A 21,708-nucleotide genomic window follows, 5' to 3' on the forward strand; every position below is an offset into this window, starting at 1 on the left:
CACCTTCGATATCCATCACCTTGTTTACAAACTAGAAACATTTTACCACATTTGCCTCTATCTTGATCCCTCTCCATTTTATTCTTCATTGACTCATTTGAAGTATGTTGCAGACAACATCGGAGAAGGCAATGGCACCCCACTCCAGTACTCTTGCCTGGAAAATCCCATGGACGGAGGAGCCTGGTGGGCTGCAGTCCATGGGGTCACTAGAGTCAGACATGACTGAGTGACTTCCCTTTCACTTTTCACTTTCATGCATTGGAGAAGGAAATGGCAACCCACTCCAGTGTTGCCTGGAGAATCCCAGGGATGGGGGAGCCTGGTGGGCTGCCGTTCGTGGGGTCACACAGAGTCGGACATGACTGAAGCGACTTAGCAGCAGCCAGCAGCAGCAGACAACATGACATCATTACATTTCCCCTCCAACTAGTTCCAGCACAATCTCCTGAACTCTCCTACCATACCACAATCAAACCTACGAAAAACAGTACTTTCAAAATAGTGTATAGTATACAGTCCGTGGGCTTCCCTGGTGGCTCAGTGGTAAAGAATCCGCCTGTCAACTCTGGTTTGAACCCGAGTAAACAACACAGTCCATATTAAAATTTCCTGGATTGTCTCCAAAAAAAAAAAAAACCCTGGAATTCTGTATTTTCTATTTTATCTCTATTTGAAATGGTTATTTAAGGAAGACCGGTGGGGGGGGGGGGGCGGGGAAGGCTTTTTAGGAATCTTCATTGAAAGAAAGGCAATGCCAAAGAATGCTCAAACTACCGCACAATTGCACTCATCTCACACGCTAGTAAAGTAATACTCAAAATTCTCCAAGGCAGGCTTCAGCAGTACGTGAACCGTGAACTTCCAGATGTTCAAGCTGGTTTTAGAAAAGGCAGAGGAACCAGAGATCAAGTTGCCAACATCCGCTGGATTATCAAAAAAGCAAGAGAGTTCCAGAAAAAACATCTATCTCTACTTTATAGACTATGCCAAAGCCTTTGACTGTGTGGATCACAATAAACTGTGGAAAACTGTGAAAGAGATGGGAATACCAGACCCCCTGACCTGCCTCTTGAGAAACCTATATGCAGGTCAGGAAGCAACAGTTAGAACTGGACATGGAACAACAGACTGGTTCCAAATAGGAAAAGGAGTACGTCAAGGCTGTATACTGTCACCGTGTTTATTTAACTTATATGCCGAGCACATCATGAGAAACGCTGGGCTGGAAGAAGCACAAGCTGGAATCAAGATTGCCGGGAGAAATATCAGTAACCTCAGATATGCAGATGACACCACCCTTATGGCAGAAAGTGAAGAGGAACTAAAAAGCCTCTTGATGAAAGTGAAAGTGGAGAGTGAAAAAGTTGGCTTAAAGCTCAACATTCAGAAAACGAAGATCACGGCATCTGGTCCCATCACTTCATGGGAAATCGATGGGTAAACAGTGGAAACAGTGTCAGACTTTATTTTTGGGGGCTCCAAAATCACTGCAGATGGTGACTGCAGCCATGAAATTAAAAGACGCTTACTCCTTGGAAGGAAAGTTATGACCAACCTAGATAGCATATTCAAAAGCAGAGACATTACTTTGCCAACAACGGTCCGTCTAGTCAAGGCTATGGTTTTTCCAGTGGTCATGTATGGATGTGAGAGTTGGACTGTGAAGAAAGCTGAGCACCAAAGAATTGATGCTTTTGAACTGTGGTGTTGGAGAAGACTCTTGAGAGTCCCTTGGACTGCAAGGAGATCCAACCAGTCTATCCTAAAGGAGGTCAGTCCTGGGTGTTCATTGGAAGGAATGATGATGAAGCTGAAACTCCAGTATTTTGGCCACCTCATGAGAAGAGTTGACTCATTGGAAAAGACTCTGATACTGGGAGGAATTGAGGGTAGGAGGAGAAGGGGACGACAGAGGATGAGATGGCTGGATGGCATCACCGACTTAATGGACATGAGTTTGGGTGAACTCCGGGAGTTGGTGATGGACAGGGAGGCCTGGCGTGTGGCGATTCATGAGATCGCAAAGAGTCGGACAGGACTGAGCGACTGAACTGAACTGAACTGATTGAATATAAGGACCCCTTCTGTTTGTAACAGCAAAAAGTTGGGAAAAATCTTCAGTGTTTAACATGGAAAGAGGAAAGCCGCTCAGTCTGGTCTTCCCGACCCAGCGATCAGAACCTGGGTCTCCTGCATTGCAGGCAGATTCTTTACTGTCTGAGACACCAAGGAAGTCCTACACTGGGGCTAATAAATGATGGTTAAATAAATGATGACACAGTCATACAATGGTGCCTATGCAGCCCCTGAACAACGTATCAGACTTGCTACCCTAGAAAGCAGAAGGGTACATATATCAAGGACATAAATCTTATTTTTTGTTTATAAACAAACAAACAAAAAACATCTGGACACAAACACACAGATGGAAAGTTATACCTCAAAGTTCTGATAAAGAATGAGTGGCTCTCTTTGAATGCAGTGGGTGAGATTTTATGTCCTTTATGTTCTTTTATTGTTTTTTTGCTTCTCCATATGTTTTTTATTTGGCTGTAGTGCACATTGTACTGCTTTTGCAATTTAAAAAATTCACTTTGAAAAAAATCACATATATTCTTTAAATAATGTCAGGTAAAACTGTGTATATTACTAGAAGATTCTTTAGTTTCTAGGAGGATCCTTTAAATATTAACCCAGTACATGTACAATTGTTGAACATATATCCCTTCCTTCTCCATGATGCCATTAAGGACTGAGCTTACTCTAAAGGTGGTGCTAGAAGACAGGCTGAAATTCTTACTAAACACCAAAGAGCCCACCATTTTTTAATAACATGAGCTACTTTAATTTTAAATATTTATTATTAAAAATTCTAACATATACAAAAAATAGAAAGCAATGTTGTAATGATCCTCTATCAACCCAGTTTCAACACATCAATTCATTGTCAACCTTGTTTCAAATACCATCATCCATTTCCCCCCCGCCCCATTCCCAAGTAATGTGAAGCAATCCCAGACATCCTATTTCATTGGCAAATGTTTCAATTTGTGTTCCAAAGGTAAGGATGCTTTAGAAAAACAAAATAAAACCACAGTTCCATTATCCCAACTGAAAAAAACTGACAATAATCTCTTAGCAAATACCTAATCAAACTTCAAATTTCTGCTTGTACCAAGATTTTAAAAAATCTTAATCCATACCACAACACATGTATTAGAATGGTGAAAATCCCAAACACCGACAACACCAAATGTTGGCAATGATAAAGAGCAACAGGAACTCTCATTCATTGTTTGTGAGGATGCAAAATGGTGCAGCCCCTTGGGAAGACAACCTGGCAGTCTGTTACAAAAGTAAACAAATCCTCACCACATAACATCCATCATGCTCCTTGATATTTATCCAAAGGCAAGGTGGTGAATAGATAAATGGACACACAAACTGTGGTCCATACATATCATTATTCAGAATTAAAAAGAAATGAGCTGTCAAACCACAGAAGGACATGGAGGAACCTTAAATGTAGATTGCAAAGTGTAAGAAGACAGTCTGAAAAGGTTACATCCTGTATGATACCAGTCATATGACATTCTGTGTGCATGCTGATTCTCTGTGTCACGTCAGACTCTTTTAGACCCCATAGATTATAGCCCACTAGGTTCTTCAGTCCATGGGATTCTCCAGGCGAGGATACTGGCGTGGGTTGCCATACCCATCTCCAGAATCAAACCGAAGTCTCCTGCGTCTCCTGCATTGGCAGGCGTATTTTTTGCCACTGAGTCACCTGGGAAACCCCATATGACATTCTGGAGAAGGCAAAACTATGAAGACAATAAAAAGATCAGTGCTTGCCAATGTTTGAAAGAAAGGTGAGGAAGACTAGGTAGATCACAGGGTATCACGGCTCACTTATTACTATAACTTGACTTCGCCCCACTTCAAACTTCCCCTCAATGGTTTCTTGAAGTCCCAAGAGTGAGGGCCTAAGGCTGCTTTACTCAGTCAATACTACCCAATACATGTTTTGTACATGACACTCCAAGATTTCCATTTTCTAAAGGAAAAGGGGAAACTCAGGTTTCCCAATAAGTCAAAGGCCAACAAGGTTCATACAAAGAGAAACCAAGAGAAACTTAAACATGGGGAGAGTCGAAGAGAGGGTGACGAATGAAGTGTAGTAATTGAATCAGAAGAAATTCCTCAGGCAAACACCATTAGTGTTGGTCTGATGAATGCTCCAGAAGGCAGCAAGCAAAGTTGAGGGTGGACCTATAGGGACAGAAAGCAGTTGCCTGCAGCTGGAGTGAAACAGGAATTGACTGGAAACAACGCGAGCATCCTTCTGGTGTGATGGGAACGTTCTAAAGCCCAGTCGTGGTGGATGGTTGTAACCCAGAAAATTGCGTAAAAATCATCAGCCTGCACATCTTAAATGGGTGAATTTGAGACTATGTAAATTACCCTTCCATAAAGCTGGGTTTTAAGTCAAGGGAGATAAATAGATGAGCCTTCAGGGCTCTATGAATTATTTCTGAACTAAAAAGAGCCCCGTCCTCACTGTGAGTCAATTAGCGTGACTGAAGTCCAGGGGTACCTCGCTACCAAGAATCAAGGCTAGAAAGATACACGCTTTGAAGAAGATGAGATAAAAGGGAAGAGAGAGGCCTCACCCCCGAGCAGGATGGGCCTTCTTCCTGAGTGTGCTGCCAGCAGGTCCAACACATGGTCCCAGGAGAAGAGAATGAGGAGGAAGGACAGAGCAGCAGCACCAGGTAGGACTCAGGAGGGCTGGACAGAAGGACACAAGCAGTGTGTCCTTAAAAGGGAAAAAAGCACAGCCCGCCGAGGGATCCAGAAAGGCTTCCTGATGCTTACGAGCTGGTCTGTTCCTGGTGATCAGAACTGCTGTCAACATCCAGTGTGGCAGGAGGGTGGCAGCAGAGAGGGCAGGGGCTCCAGGCATGGACGAGCATCCTGGAGGAGCAGGCCTGGGCCAGGTCTGGCTCATCAGGACAAACAAAGACCTGATTGTGGCAAAGTCCTGAGTGTGTTTGGTGAACCAGCCCCGCTTAGCCCAGGACTGGAGTCAAGGCAAGAAAAGGACTGGGACGTGGCTATAGCGGGACTGCGCTGGGTCGAGGCAGGAGCTCTGCCCCAGTCCCTTCTGCTGCCGAGGCAGAGATCCCAGAGATCTTGTCTGAGGTGTCTCAGCATGGGGCTGGGCCAGCCAAAGCTGCAGCTCAGGACAAGGGCCCTGCTGCTGCAAAACCTGCCCTCTCATCCACCCTCCTCCAGCACTGACCCACAGCCAACCTGCCAAGATCACTGAGGCACCCATCTGAACAGGGTGCACTGACCAGTGTCCTGGGCACTGACAGCTGGGAGGATCTTCCCAGAACAAGCATGCACTTCGGCCCCTCCACCTAGGACGTCCGCATACTGAGAGTAGGTGGATTGTTTCAACCCTGTTCATGCTAGTCATACCACCAATCTTATTTACATTACTTAATTATTCTGTAAACCAATGAAACAGGAGTGCAGAGAGAGAGAGAGAGACATTGCTTCCTCAAAACCCACTCTGAATAGTCTGAAAAGACTGGATGAAAGCGACCTGTTAAGACAGGAGGTATTGTTCAGTCACTCAGTCGTGTCCAACTCTTTGTGACCCCATGGACTGCAGCATGTCAGGCTTCCCTGTCTTTTGCCACCTCCCAGAGTTTGCTCAAATTCATGTCCATTGAGTTGATGATGTCATTCTACCATTTCATCCTCTGTTGCCCTCTTCTCCTCCTGCCCTCAATCTTTCCCAGTATCAGGGTCTTTTCCAGTGAGTCAGCTCTTCGCATCAGGTAGCCAAAGTATTGGAACTTCAGCTTCAGCATCTGCCCTTCCAATGAATATTCAGGGTTGATTTCCTTTAGGATTGACTGGTTTGATCTCCCTGCAGTCCAAGGGACTCTCAAGAGTCTGCTCCAGCACCACAATTCGAAAGCATCAATTCTTCGGCATTCAGCCTTCTTTATGGTCCAACTCTCACATCTGTAGATGACTACTGGAAAAACCATAGCTTTGACTATACTGACTTTTGTCAGCAAAATGATGTCTCTGCTTTTAATGCACTGCCTAAAAAGGTTTGTCGTAGCTTTCTTTTCAAAGGAGCAAGTGTCTTTAATTTCATGGCAGTAGTCACCACCCACAGTGTTACTGGAGCCCAAGAAACCTCAATTTTAAAAAATGTTCAAAGTTGCTATAAATGATGAGGAAACCCTTTGCAACCCAACCCAAATCAAGAAGCCTCTGTGTTTTTCAGGTGAGAGATGCCAGGCCAGGTTGGGTCAGGGGAACCCAGAGGAAATGAAAAGTGGGCAAATGTGGTGACAAAGACAGTCACACACTCAAGAAAGGAGGCTGACAGAAAACAGGACAGCTGATCTGGGTGACTGCAGTCGGAGGAGTCAGACGCTAGAGGAAGCTGGAAGCCCATGCAGTGAGAGGTGAGCACCATTCAGAAAAATCCCACGAGAACGAGAACACAGCGGAAGACCCAGAAGAGCTGGGGCTTTCTGTGTGTTGCTCATGGCTGCCTCCCTGGCACCTGGAAAGATGCCTGGGACTCAGTAGACACAAATACTTGGTGAAGGAACAAATGGATAGACAGTGTCAGCTGTTGGGGTAGCGTTTCCGGAAGGCAGGTTCACTTTGGGGTGGAAATGCAGGTTTGGCCTGAGGGCCCAGAAGAGTGTCTCCCATGTGGGAGGGGACAAGAGAAGACATGCAGGAGGAGGTCTTTGAGCTTAACAGCAACCCCCTGAAGTCAGGAAGGAGGTCAGTAAGGATCTGATTCAATCACCCTCCAACATCCCCATCAAACCTTCACTCCAGTAACCGGAGTTCTTCATTTCCTGGGGCTGAGCACTTCCGATGTGCTGTGGCTGCTGGAACATTCTTCCATGCATGTGTGTGTGTGTGTGTGCTGTCATTTCAGTCATGTCCTCTCTGTGACTCCATGGCCTGCAGCCCACCAGGCTCCTCTGTCCATGGGATCCTCCAGGCAAGAATACTGGAGTGGGTTGCCGTGCCTTCCTCCAGGGGAATCTTCCTGACCCAGGGACTGAACCTGTGTCTCTTACATCTACCTGCACTGGCAGGCAGGTTCTTTACCACTAGTGCCACCTGGGAAGCCCATTCTTTCATATATTCAGTCAAAACCTGACCCGAATTTTACTGCTTTGAACCAAAAAGGATAACTTTAATTTTGACTGAAAAAGGAACTGTTGACCAAGTGCAAGGGATGGTAGCTTTGGAAGGAAAAAAAAGCACACTGTAATGCAGAGCTGGGAGCTCCTGGGCAAGATGTGCCAGACAGAGCCCACGGCAGGTGGGTTTATCTAATCGCCATAATTCCTGACTCTGAGGTCCTGTCGCACAGGGTGGTTTTCAAGGACAAAAGCACATTTCATAAAGACAGCTCCACGTTAGGCTCCACTCTTGCTTCCTCACAGAGGCTACTGCACTTCCTTCTCACCACTTCCTGAGATGGGTGTGGTCAACCTCATCTTATAGGTGAGGAAACTGGAGAAGCTTCTCCAAGGGGGAGGCTCTGATCCCCCAATGAGTAAAGACACGATGGGAGAAAATTGAGTCACTGTTCAGAAGTTTACCCTGAGTCTCAGCGTGAGAGAAAGTCACCTGTGTGGACACAGCCCCCAGAATGTCATACAACAGACTTTTCTCTGCGAAGATGGATGATTCTAGAAAATCACTAGATCTATCTGGAAAGTCTTGGCCATTCATAAGAGGGGAACCAACTGAGAAATCCAAATAAATAAGCACCTATGAAACAGTCACTGGAAGAAATAGGAAATTTTAGAAAATCTCTAATGTGTATCCACATTGAAATTCAAGGAGCTTTTACAGCTGTGAAGCTACAGCAAGAGGTTATGAAGAAGAAACAATCTGAGATCAGATAAATCAGACAAAAGATGAAACACACAATAGCTGAAGTAAGGAAAAAAAGCAAAGCACATTAGATGATAAACTTTAAAAAAAATCAGAGGATGCACGAAAGTAATCAAAAGGATTAAAGAAAATATTAATACGTGATGGGGAAGATATACTCAGGAGACAGAATATACACATATTTGAATTCCCTGAAGTAGGCTCCAGGGTAAAGAGAAAACCAATAATTAAAGTCATAACAGAATGCCTTGAGGGCATTTAATAAATCTACCACCCAATCTAGAAACTCTTAAGCAAAAGAGGAAAGGAAGAACTGAACCTGCAAATCAATATCTCAAGCCAACTTTCTGCATCTGATTTAATGGGGAAAGATCAAAAGCAATCACAGTAAAATGAGAACAAGGACATCACTAGCATTTAACACAACCCAAGTGTCACACACATGACACAGCAGGAATGAGAAAGAACAGACACAGCCATAGGGATGAAGGAGACAAAGGGCTTTGTTATCTGCAGCTGATAGAATCATCCACTTGGAGATCATGGGAGAATCAACTGAAAACCATCAGTACCAGTGAGGGAAGGAGTCAGTTACAAATTAGATAGTTTAAAAAATATCTAATTAAAAAAATACAGTGAATGTTCACCTCAGCAACACACATCCTAAAATTGGAAGGACACAGAGAAGATTAGTGTGGAGGATAACATGCACGTTCATGAAGTTTTCCACATTAAAAAAGAAGAAAAAGCAATCCCACTCACAAAAGTAATAAAAGTATAAACCTGGGCGTAAACTCAACAAACAGAAGAAAAAGGAGAAGAAATACATGAACTATAGAGAAAGACAAAAAGGAAGGCTCAGAGAGGCGGCCACACTTCTGGACGGAAAGACCGCAAAAAAGTCAGTATTTCTGGAGGGACAAGTAGGGAGAGTGCCCTCCTCTGAACCACAGGTTCCCAGAGAGGAACCCTGAAAGCCACCAAACCCTGATGACCATGTACCTCTGGGAAGTATAGGGTCATGAAACTGCCAGGTACCCTCAAAGAATCCAAGACTTTATAATAGCAGTACCAAGTTCAAAACCTCCTCACAGTGGTGTCACCCTGGACCCTGCAGAAGTTAAAGCTATTTCCTGGTTAGTCAGTGATGGAGGGATAAAGAAAATGTGGTTTACATACAAGGCAATATTATTCAGCCTTGAAAAGGCTCTCTCCTAGGGCCTGGCCATAGCCTCTGATTGGGTCTTCCCCCATCCATTAGTCCAGTCTGCACAGGCAACCAAAATGCTCCTTCTAAAATGAGGTCAAGTCCAGAAGAATGGATAAAGAAGACGTGGTACACATATACAATAGAATACTACTCAGACATTTAAAAGAATGAAATAACGCCATTTGCAGAGACATGGATGGATTTAGTGTCATACTGAGTGAAATAAGTCAGACAGAGAAGGAGAAATATCATATTACATCCCTTATATGTAGAATCTTAACACATGATACAAAACAGAAACAGACTCACAGACTTAGAGAACGAACTTATGGTTGCCAGGGTCGGGGGAAGGGATAGTTAGGGACTCTGGGATCGATATGTACACACTGCTATATTTAAAATGTATAGCACAGGGAACTCTGCTCAATGTTCTGTGGCAGCCTGGATAGGAGGAGAGTTTGGGGGAGAGTGGATACATGTATAACAGACTGAGTCCCTTTGCTGCCCATCTGAAACTAACACAACATTGTTAATTGACTAGTAGCAGTGGTATCCAACTCTTTTGCAATTCCATGGACTGTAGCCTGCCAGGCTGCTGTCCATGGAATTCTCCAGGCAAGAATACTGGAGTGGCTAGTCATTTCCTCCTCCAGTGGATCTTCCTGGTCCAGGGATCAAACCCAGATGTCCCGCATTGCAGGCAGATTCTTTACCATCTGAGCCACCAATATAGCTACCGTTAACTGGCTATACTGCAATATAAAAATAAAAAGTAAATAAAACGAGGTCAGGTGAGTCACTCCTTCCCTCAGCCCCCAACCCCAGCCCTCTGCCCTGCGCCCCTCCCATCTTGGCTGCAGCCATGTGCCTGCACTGTTCTCATCAATGTTTGTTCATGGAGCTCCACGGATGGGGGATCTCCGTCCTGCCCCCTGAGGTTGCCCTGTTGCCTAAAACAGTGTCAGACACACAGTAGGCACTCAAAAATGTTTGTTGACCTAATTGCATGAATGTCAAAAGGACCTCTAGTCAGAGTGGGGGCTCCCAGAACATGAGTCAGTGTGTGGACGAGGCTGCCATCTACTGGTGGGGCCCCCTTGCAGCTTTGGCAGGGGGGGTACCTAAAAGGCTCAGCATCTCTTGGGGCCCTGGGATGTGCAGTTAGGGGGTATCAGGGAGGACAGCCATCTACCACCAGGGGCTACCCCATTCTCTAAGCCCATGCCCATCAGTTAAGACCAGATCTGCATCACAGACACTGGAGGGAGAAAAGGAAGAAGCAGGTGTCTGGGCTGGGCTCTACCACAGAGATGTTATAATATTGATTCAAAATCAGTTGGGAAGAGCAGGTGTTCAGTGTGGAAATGGGCAGGCATCAGAAGACAAAGTAACGCTCGTGTGACCTCCCTGAAGTGTCATGACCTGGACGAAACACTGCCTTCTCCTGGAGGCTGTGGTGAGGTTGAGCGAGGCCAGCACCTGGTGCAGGGTGGGGTGGAGGAAGGTGCCAGGTAGGGCTGGATCACCTGCCCCGTCCACACCCCTTCCTGCCTTCCAGTGGTTGCTCTGGGTACTGCAGATGGTGACAGGGCCCTGGGGATGCTCGGGCCTGGACATCAGAACCCGGAGACAGTCCAGCCCCTTCACCAAGCTCCCCAAGCACCCAGGTTAGACAGCGCATTAGCAGCAGTTGCCATCATATGATCAGTACTACCTAAAGAGTGAGCATTTTCTTCTGTGCTAGGTTTGAGGGCTCCTCCCCAAGGACAGATCAATTTCCAGCAGGGTACAATATAGGCTGATCACAGGTTTAACTGCTATGAGTTTAAAACCACAACACTGTATAATTGTTTCATAACAGGATCCCTTCCAAAATTAATATACTTGAAAGAAAACAGATTATACCATCCCACGCCATTACCGAAAACATGTCCCAAAGCCAAATGTTGAGGGCCATAAAAAGAATTCTGTCCCCTAAGTGTTTACATACAATTTATAATTACATCTTTCCTTTAGGAGGAAATCAATCACGTACTGCTAGTATTTTCCTTCTTTTCTTTAGTTTTATTTTTGTCTTTACAGCTGAATCTACAGAGTGGTGGTGACTCCAGTGAGCTCCTGATGGGGGTGCCCTTTCTAACAGTGAGTCACCTCCTTCTTTGTCTCAATGGTCCTGAGATATTAAAACCCACAGTTATTACTAGTGCCAGTGCTCTCATTCCCCTGGTTTTCATGCACGTAAAATAAAGACAAAGTGTGAGCTGATATTCACAGAACCACCTAACACGACTGCACAGTGGCAGGGGTGCTGGCACCTGCAGCAGAGACAGACCTCTGATGGGCGACCTGCCGGCCAGTGCTCCTGATGGCCGGTTTGTCAGCTGATGCATGGGTCTAATTCACAGGAATGGGGCAGATTGGGGATATGTGACCATGTACAAAAGTGCCAGCTGTACAAAAGCTGATAGGAAAATATTGAGGACTGCCCGCACTTAAAACCCAAAAGCTCCATAGACAAGTGCAATTTTTTAATCCAACTTGATTAAGTCAAAGGATGTAATTTCATTACAATCAAGGTAATCTCATTACATTCAGGAATTTGAATGATAACTGTTGGAATACTTTCCAAATAGCCCATCAGAGCTTATGAAGCATTCACAGACCTTTGCTATGACATCACTGAGCTGAAGATCTGTGCATATTTCCTCAATATGAGAATAAGAAAACTAAAGTCCATGGAGTGAGAAAACCAGTAAAACTGGTTTTACAAAGTCTTTCTTTAGGATCCTGAATAAAGGGAACATGTGCTATGATTAAGCAGTTAAATTACTGACTAACAAATGGTTAAGACACACACTAAAAGGCAAGTAGAAGAGTAAGGATTGGGCTAAAGCAAAAAAAAAATTTAGGTTATAGTCCGTCTTGTCCAGGCTATGGCTTTTCCAGTAGTCATGTATGGATGTGAGAGTTGGACTATAAAGAAAGCTTAGCACCAAAGAATTGATGCTTTTGAACTATGGTGTTGGAGAAGACTTTTGAGAGTCCCTTGGACTCCAAGGAGATCCAACCAGTCCATCCCAAAGGAAATCAGTCCTGAGTGTTCATTGGAAGGACTGATGTTGAGGCTGAAACTCCAATACTTTGGCCACCTGATGCGAAGAACTGACTCATTGGAGAAGACCCTGATGCTGGGAAAGATTGAAGGCGGGAGAAGGGGATGATAGAGGATGAGATGGTTGGATGGCATCACCGACTCAATGGACATGAGTTTGGGTAAACTCCGGGAGTTGGTGATGGACAGGGAGGCCTGGTGTGCTGCGGTCCATGGGGTCGTGAAGAGTCAGACACGACTTAGCAACTGAACTGAATTGATTCTGTTTTTAATTTTTAAAGCAATGTCTGTATGTGTTTTTAACATTTTGAAACAGTATAGATAGATCTAATATAGAAGGTCTCCTTCCCCCACCACTTTCAATACTCTCCTCAAAGTAACATCCCTATATCCTTCCAGGAAAACAGTTATGATTTCAAAAATTAAATCATGTATTTAAAAATCAAAACACATGAGGTCAGACTATACACACCATCTTATTTTCCCCACTTAGTAATAATCTTTCCCTGTCGGTACATATAAATCTACCATGTCCATTTTCATGGCTGCATACTATTCTGCCATACCAAAATCTCATTATGCAACCAGCCCTGGACTGATACACACTTGGGTATTTCCAGTGTTTTACTGTTATAATAATGCCACAACCAAACATCTTGTTCATGTATATAGGCATTCTTTTTCAAGTATATCAGTTCAGTTCAGTCACTCAGTCATGTCCGACTCTTTGCGATCCCATGAAGTGCAGCATGCCAGGCCTCCCTGTCCATCACCAACTCCTGGAGTTCACCCAAACTCAGGTCCATCAAGTCAGTGATGCCATCCAGCCATCTCATCCTCTGTCGTCCCCTTCTCCTCCTGCCCCCAATCCCTCCCAGCATCACAGTCTTTTCCAATGAGTCAACTCTTCGCATGAGGTGGCCAGAGTATTGGAGTTTCAGCTTTAGCATCAGTCCTTCCAAAGAACATCCAGGACTGATCTCCTTTAGAATGGACTGGTTGGATCTCCTCGCAGTTCAAGGGACTCTCAAGAGTCTTCTCCAACACCACAGTTCAAAAGCATCAATTCTTTGGCTCTCAGCTTTCTTCACAGTCCAACATAATGCTAAATGCTAAGTGGTAGAAATCCTTGGTGAAAGATCATACATGTTTCAAATGTAGAGAGATTTTACCAGATTGTCCTTGTCATCAGCAATATGTGGTGTGGCTCCCCTCACCCTTAATTAAATAAAAAATTATCAATCATTTTTTAGTTCTTTTTTAAAATTTATTTTGGCTGTGCTGCATAGCATGTGGAATCGTATTTCCCTGGCCAGGGGTTGAACCTGTGTCCCCTGCTGTGGAAGCACAAAGTCCTAACTGGACCACCAAGAAAGTTCCTCAATCATGTTAATTTTTATTAATCTGTTAGGGGAAATCACATACTGTAATTATTGCTCTGAATTATATCTTTTTACCTCTAAGTGGGACTTAGTCTCTTTTTTCTGTTGGCTGTGCTGGGTCTTCATTGCTGTTGTCTTGTTGTGGAGCGCAAGCTCTAGGGCTAACAGACTCAGTAGTCATGGTGCACAGGCTTAGTTGCCCTGCAGCATGTGGGATCCTCCACCAGGGATTGAATCTGTGCCCGTACACTGGCAGGCAGATTCTTAACCATTAGACCACCAGGGAAGTCCCAGCATCTTTCTAGTGGCTATCTGTATTTCCTTTTTATATGAACTACCCATTTTTCTTTTGTACTATTTTTCTTATTGATTTATACAAACTCATTGTAAATAAGCCCCCTTTGTTACATGTCTTGCAAATAATTTCCCCTTATTTACAAAGCAGTGTGTAATATTTATGTGATTTTTTTTTCACCAGTTGACTTTTGTGCTTGTTCTTTCCAAGGCCGAGACCACAAGTTCATTCTCTGATGTTTTCTCTCTGCACGTTCATGGTTTCACTTTTTAAGGTTTAAATTTTAATCCACTTGGAATTTACTCTGATGAGAGGCATGAGATAGGGATCCAGCTTTATTTTTTCCTGAAGACCCAATCAGTCGTTACTTGTGAGTGAATTATCCATCTTGATAGAAAATACTACTGTAATCCTACACGAAATCCTCCAATCCTGTGGACTTTCTGCTCCACTGAATAGTCCTCCCCAATCGCTGATGTTTCAGAAACTTCCTGGTTATCTGAGAGGATTTATTCTTCTAGATTATGGTTTATCAACAGCGCACTACTGACATTTCTGGCAGGACCCTTCCTTTCTGTGAGGGGCTATCCCGTGCCTTGCAGGAAGTTTAGCAGCACCACTGACCTCTGCCCACTAGATGGCAGTATCACCCCCAATGATGCCAACCAAACCTGTCTGCAGACTTTGCCAGTGGTTCCCTGGGTTGGGGTGAAGGGCAAAATTGCCTGAGGTTGAGAACTCCTGTTTCATATAAATCGGTCTCATTTTATCAGTGTTTCTGCTCTCGAATTCCCACTGATACTATAAGTGAGATGAAGACAAATTCATAAGATACTTCAGACATTTGTTTTATTTAACATATCTACTAAATTTAATCTGTTATATTTAGTCTTATCCAAGAACCAGGTATATATATCCTTCCACTTATGCATACCTTCATTTATGTCCTTTAAAAAGAGCTTTAGGATTTTTAAAATATAGGCCCTGGTCATATTGTTTGTGTTCATGCATGCTCAGCTGTGTCCAACTCTTTGCAACCCTGTGGACTGTGGCTCCTCTCTCCACGGAATTCTCAAGGCAATAATACTGGAGTGGGCTGCCATTCCCTTCTCCAGGGGATCTTCCCTACCTGGGGATCAAACCCGCATCTCCTGCTTTGGAGGTGGATTCTTCACCCACTGTGCTACCTGGGAAGTCCCAGTATTAAGCTTACTACTGGTATTTTACCTTTTTCATTCCTTTATAAACGGGATTATTTCTTATGTTATTATCTTTCCTAACTAGTTACTGATGAGAAAGCTATTGATATTTCACACTCTATAATCAGCCACACACTGAACTCTTATCGTATCTAACACATTTTCAGGACATGATAAGGTTTTTCTAATGATACAACTTTCAGGAAATTCTAAGCATAAAATGTTATTGTCTGCATAAAATCACCATTATATTCTAACATGAACACCCTCCTATAGCTCTCCTGTCTCACTGCCTAGCTTAATACTTGCAGAAAAACCGACGTGAATTTGAGTGAACTCCGGAAGCTGGTGATGGACAGGGAGGCCTGGCGTGCTGCGATTCATGGGGTCGCAAAGAGTCGGCCACGACTGAGTGACTGAACTGAACCTTAAGTCATTCTTGATTTTAATGGAAATACTTCTAAGATTTTACCATACAGCATAATGCTGGTTTTGACTGGAGATACATATATTTTGTATCACTAAAGTACCCATACACTTGTAATCTACCAAGAGTTGTTTTTTTTTTTTTAATCAGAAAGAAGTGAAAGTAAAATCAAAGAGTGCTCTCTTTGTCCAAGGCATGTTCCATCTCTATCGGGATGACCTCACGGTTTTTCTTCTTTAGCCTGTCAATATTGTGTGATAGATTATATTCCTGAATTTCCTGGAAAGCCAATCTTGGATAGCATAAATCCACTTGGTTTTGATATGCACTATTGCTGTTAATTTGTTGAATTCTACTTGCTAAAATTTTCACCTCACGTTTTTACACCAATATTTGAGAGCGAGGTCAGTCGGTTAGTTTTTTAGTGGTGCTTTGTTAACTTGTAAAAACTGTCTTAGGCTGGCTTGATAAAAATATATTGTACTTTCATATGCTGTATTTTAAAAACAAAATGTGTGAGGGCGTCCCTGGTGGTTCAGTGGTAAAGAATCCACATGCCAATGCAAGAGACACAGGTTCCAGCCCTGATATGGGAGGATCCCACATGCCGCAGAGCAACTAAGCCTGTGAGCCACAACTATTGACCCTGCGCTCTAGAGCCTGGGAGCCACAATTACTGAAGCCCATTCTAGAGCCTGTGCTCTGCAACAAGAGAAGCCACTGCAGGGAGAAGCCTGAGTACAGCAACTAGAGTCGCCCCTGCTCACCACAAGTGGAGTAAAGCCTGCACATCAATAAATATAATTATTTAGAAAAACCAAATGTGTATATATTTAGTATGAAACCAGTCTTTTGAAAAGTAAAACTGGTTGTAGATAAACATGAGGCCATTCCCACATCATAAAAAAAGTCACATATATTCTTTACAGATTCAACTTTTTGAAAACTGAGTAAATTAAAATGTGCCTTTGAAAGCTAATCTGTGATATTTTACGTAAAAGTGAAAAAGTCACAAGCAAGCTACCATTAAACCCCTATCATAAATGAACATTTTAGCTGTTCCCATCTTGGATGACTAAGCAATACATTACTATTATTTATGGGCCTGCATTGTGAGTTGGACCACGGAAAGCTCAGTTTTCTTATCTACATGCTGCAAAAGAAAATGAAATATATTCTTTGATGTTTTAAGTTTGCAATGCTCTGAATAATGGATTTAAAAAAAAAAAAAACTTTTCTGTTTCTCAAGAAACTGCTAACACAGAGAATGCCCACGGCTTTCAGCAGCCACCGGCATCTGAGCGACTGTAAGCAGTCTTGAGATCTTCCTGGTCTCCACAAGACCCAGGATGCAGGCTGGGCAGCTCCGCCAGGGACCTGCGGGCCCCCGCACTCATCTACACTGTGGCACCAAGATCCCAAGACAGCCCCACGGTTGTACCACCCTGCCTGGATCCCCACGAAGGCCACACGTGCAGAGTGACGGACAAGCAGAGGGGCAGAGGGACACAGTGGGCTCCCCACCGCCTCCATGTCCCCTTGTGTCTGTTTCCCCGAGACACAGAAACCCCCCGTTGTGGAATGTTGCCTAAAAGCTCCTGACTCAAAGTGGTCCTGACAGACCTTACGGGGAAAGGGGGAGTGAAGCCCTGAGACGCTTTCAAATGGACAAGAAAGGGCCTCCAGGGCTCCTCCGCCCGGGCTCCCCCTACGTGTCCCGCCCCTCCCCAGACCCCGCCCACCTACCCCCACCTCCCTGAGACCCTCCCACCTGCCCGCCCCCACCGCCTGACTCTCTCCTTGTCCCCACTCCCGCCTACCTGAGGGGCCCCTCAGGCGGCTCTCCGTGAGCTCGGAGATGGCCCCGGACGTGGACGTCTTTTTCAGCCGAGCTGCTGCCCCGGAAGCGACGGCCGCCCCGGGCTTGTTGAGGGTGTCCTCGCTGCTGGCCCGCTTGAGCTGAGAGGTGGAGAAAGGGTGAAGAGATGCTTTTTCGGGAAGGAGCGCCAAAAACCAGCAAACCACAGAGCGGGCCCCACCTGCCCACCCCATTCCTCGGGCAGCAGTGGGCCGGAGGGAACAGCGCAGAGTGGACAAACCCAGATGCCCTCTGGTCCTAGCGCGATCCTCCAGCACTGCTTCAGAGATCCCTGTAAGGTCGTGGGCAGTCACCACCCATCAATCACATTCAAATAATGAAGTTTTAAAAATATGATGTGTATTTTTATGTATTATTTGGCTGAGACACTCCCACCTCCTGCCCCCAGCGTGCAGGCCAAGCAGGGATGGAACCCATGCCCCATGCATTGGAAGCAGGGAGTCAACCACTGGACCACCAGGATGGTCCTGATGTATTATTGTTTTTTTCTTAAGTTAAAAGACTGGGAACCAATGAAAAAAGAACTAGATGGCACACAGAAGTCAGGAGAGAGCGACACACAAGAAATTCAAAGACAATAAAAAGTAGCACAAAAACCTCTGGAGGTTCTTCCCTTCTCAGAGGGAAGAGATACAAACAGGTGAACATCCACAGGTGCCCACCCCAAGCGCTGGCAGGCAACCCCATACACACCATGTTCAGATGGAGGAGAGGGACTGCTGTGGAGCCAGAAGAATGGTTAGGGATGGCAGAAAGACAGCAGGACCCCTGCTCCTTGTCTGCCTCCTTCCCCGGCAGGGAAGGCAGAGAACAAACATTTGCTGAAGGGTATTGAAGTGTGTGTGGGGGGGTGCGGGGAGGGGTGGCCCTAAATGAGCTCACACTCTGGCCCAGGTAAACCATACCTGAGCTGAAGGAGAAAAACCACAAATAAGTTCTCCCAACTACAGAGTCTTGGTTAAAGATGGCTGTGGAGGGGATCCTTATAAAAGACGAGGCAGGCAGGTGTCTGGAGCCTCCGCAAACACACATGACACTCCGAGAAACAGCATGAAAATTCCCTCGAATCAACGGGAGACCTGGAGCAGGAAGCCCGGGCCACCACACTGGTCAAGGGCCCCATCCTGCTCTAGGGCCATTTCCTGAAGGTTAAGGAGCCCAGAGAGGGAGAACGGGGAGGGGGTGGAACAGAGAGCCTGGGCCCCCTCTCCTCTCACCACAGCCCCCAGAGCTGCTCCCACCATCCTAGACACTGTGCTCCGAAGGCCTACTGCCAGCTGGGCGTCCACCCTCAGTGCATGCCATGTGCCGAATCCATGGGCCAGGGTGCACACGGGTCACAGCGGAGTGGGCGGCCTGCTCTCAGGGTCAACAACCAGCAAAGGGGCTAGTTCCTGTATGGTGACTCATGAACAGTGAAGAAAACAAAAACGGGAGGTGTGGGCATCCTCACGGAGCAGGTGCCCTGGACCAGGCCTGGAGGACCAAGTGGATGGGGTGTCCCTGAGGCTGCAGGTGTATGCTAAGAGCTGGGGGCAGGGAGCAGGGTGGGGAAGGAAGGGGGAGCACATGGGGCCAGGGCAGGACCCTCCCGGCTCCTGGAGAAATAAGGATGAGGAGAAGCAGTGACAAGGATTCGGACGTGATGAGCAGACAACAGGGAAACCCATGTGTTCCAGCCAGGCGAGCCATCCAGTTGAGTCTGCTGGAGAGACCCCTCTGTGAGCAGAAGCGAAGGAGGGCTCGGGCAGGTTGGGGGAGGGGAGAGAGGAGGCAGCTGGGAGGGCAGGCGGGGGTGGGGAAACAGAGAGAGCACCTGGGGAGGTGGAAGGAAGGCAAAGTCAAGTTCTTGCTGTGAAGATTGGGTGGTAAGCCTGTTTGGAGGGTCAGAGGTAGAATTAAGGGAACAGATAGGAGCTGATGACATGCGGCAGCCTGGGTCCTTCTACGTCCTTGACTCACGTTACTTCCAATTCAAAACATAACTCGACTACACTGGACTTGACAAAGCGCATTAACTAACTCGCTCGAGGCTGCATGGGTGAGGCAGGACTGGGAAGCAGGCCCGGGACTGTGTTTCCAAGGCCTGCATGATTTCCACTGGGCTGGAGCCCAAGAGGAGCCAGGAGACGCTGGGGACACCACCGGGGCTTGTGGACAGGGCTGAAGGAAAGCCATGTCACATGGGCGGCACAGGGTGGCAGCTTAGGGCACCAGCTCTAAGTCCAGACTTGGAATCCTGGGTTGGAATCTTTCGGCACAGGGTGGCAGCTTAGGGCACCAGCTCTAAGTCCAGACTTGGAATCCTGGGTTGGAATCTTTCGGCACAGGGTGGCAGCTTAGGGCACCAGCTCTAAGTCCAGACTTGGAATCCTGGGTTGGAATCTTTCGGCACAGGGTGGCAGCTTAGGGCACCAGCTCTAAGTCCAGACTTGGAATCCTGGGTTGGAATCTTTCGGCACAGGGTGGCAGCTTAGGGCACCAGCTCTAAGTCCAGACTTGGAATCCTGGGTTGGAATCTTGGCTCTGCCTCTTACTGGCTGTGTGACCCAGGGCAAATCACTTTATCTCTGTGCTTTTGTTTTTTTTTCTGTGCTTTTGTTTCTTCACCTGATAAACAGATCAAGCCATGGTACGCATCTGAGTGAACTCCGAAGCCCACTTCTGAGTTCCATTTTACCAACTGTACCCAGCTTCCTCGGCCTCTTCTTGGACTTTGGGGTCCCAACCTGTATTATAAAAAGATCTGATCCCATCCTTCACTGGCAAAAGGATAAGACAGACGTGCTCCAGGCCAGTGTCGTGCTGTCTCCCTAGTGCAGCATGGCCCGTTTGGGTGGCAGCAAAGCTTTTACAGGGAGCCCTTCATTTCTCCTGCACCTTCCACGAGGAATTCCTTTGGAGAAAGATTCACTGCTTAGTACTTTCCCCAGAGGCAGGATATACAGACCCTAGATTGATCCTTCCTGTCCTCTGAGGCAAACAGCCGAAGCCTCTCTTAATATTTCTTGGAGGCAATATCAGACACAGAACATTTCCACTGGGCCAGAGCCTAAGAGGAGCCAGGAGACGCCGGCCACATGGCTGGAGTGAGGTTACTAATTCATCTTTCTCTGTTCACGGCTGCATTCTTGGCTTTGTTTCCTGGTCATCGAATGCAGCTTCGGCACCACCTGAGATCTCTGGTTTGTTATACAAGATCCCTACGAAAGCATTGGTCTTGCTTTGATGTGTTTAATAAGTATTTTCACCAACGCTTCCACTGATATTTAAGCTGCTGAGCACCTGTACATGAAAGCTTACAAAAGGAAAATGTCTGAACAGCTCACAGATTCATGTAGCTAAGATATCCTTCAATTCCACAAAAAGGGGATGGGGGATGTCAAAGTTCTCAAATAATCGCACAAAACACAATCTGGTCTTTCAAGGTGCAAAACATGTTAATGATTGGAGCAGTGGTTCTCAAACTTCAGGGTCTGTCAGAATCCTAAGGGCCTGTTAAAACGCAGACGGATGCCTGCACCCCAGCCCCAGTGCCCCTGCCAAGTTTCTGATCCCCTAGGTCTGGGTGGGGCCTGAGGATCTGCATTTCAGATGAGTTCCCAGGGGATGCTGGTACTGCTGCTGTGGGTTCCACACTTTGAAAACCAAAAGGTTTTAGAGTAGCACTGTCAGTGGAAATATTATACAAGCCATGGACCTAAGTTTACATGGTCTAGGAGGAACATTAAAAAACATAAATGAAACAGGCAACCTTAAATTTAGTGATATATTTTCTGGACATAATACATTCAAAATATTACAAATTAATGTAGAACACACCGATGAGGTCTTTTCCTTTTTTTGCACTCGGTCTTCAAAACCTGATGTGTGTCTTGCACTCACAACACACTTCAGGGATCATCACCGCCACACGGGCTGGTAGTTCCTGCTTCGGGCAGTGCAACTGTGGAGCATTCTTTCCTGAAGGACAACAACAGGACTGACCCAGTCCCCAAGACTCAAGGAGAACATAAACCATGAGACAGCTTTACGGGGACCCTGAGCCCCGGCCACAGGAAACTGGATGGGGTTAACACATGACTCATGCCCACCAAGCAGAGACCTTTCCCAATACTTTGCTTGTTGCTTTCTTTTAACCAACCAGAAGCAAGCATTAGCTGGGCCCTCCAAGGAATGGGGGAGGCATGGGCAGGACTGACAGCCAGACTTCATACCACGTAACAAAGAAGATGACAA

At 45.9% G+C, this 21,708-nt stretch overlaps 1 protein-coding gene across 8 annotated transcripts in view; it reads right to left on the reverse strand.

The window, feature by feature from the left end:
• Nucleotides 1–21,708, reverse strand: part of SPECC1 (sperm antigen with calponin homology and coiled-coil domains 1) — a 206,830-nt gene that overhangs the window by 125,298 nt on the left and 59,824 nt on the right. For 7 of the 8 annotated variants that reach the window (XM_061389762.1, XM_061389763.1, XM_061389764.1 and 4 more), the window contains one exon: nucleotides 17,411–17,549. The exons of the other annotated variant lie outside the window; for it this stretch is intronic. In XM_061389762.1, coding sequence (XP_061245746.1) covers nucleotides 17,411–17,549 — 139 coding nt within the window. The remainder of the gene's footprint in view (nucleotides 1–17,410; nucleotides 17,550–21,708) is intronic. 8 annotated transcript variants of the gene reach the window in all.

Source organism: Bos javanicus, chromosome 19, assembly GCF_032452875.1.
Source record: "Bos javanicus breed banteng chromosome 19, ARS-OSU_banteng_1.0, whole genome shotgun sequence".
Classification (NCBI taxonomy): Eukaryota; Metazoa; Chordata; class Mammalia; order Artiodactyla; family Bovidae; genus Bos; species Bos javanicus.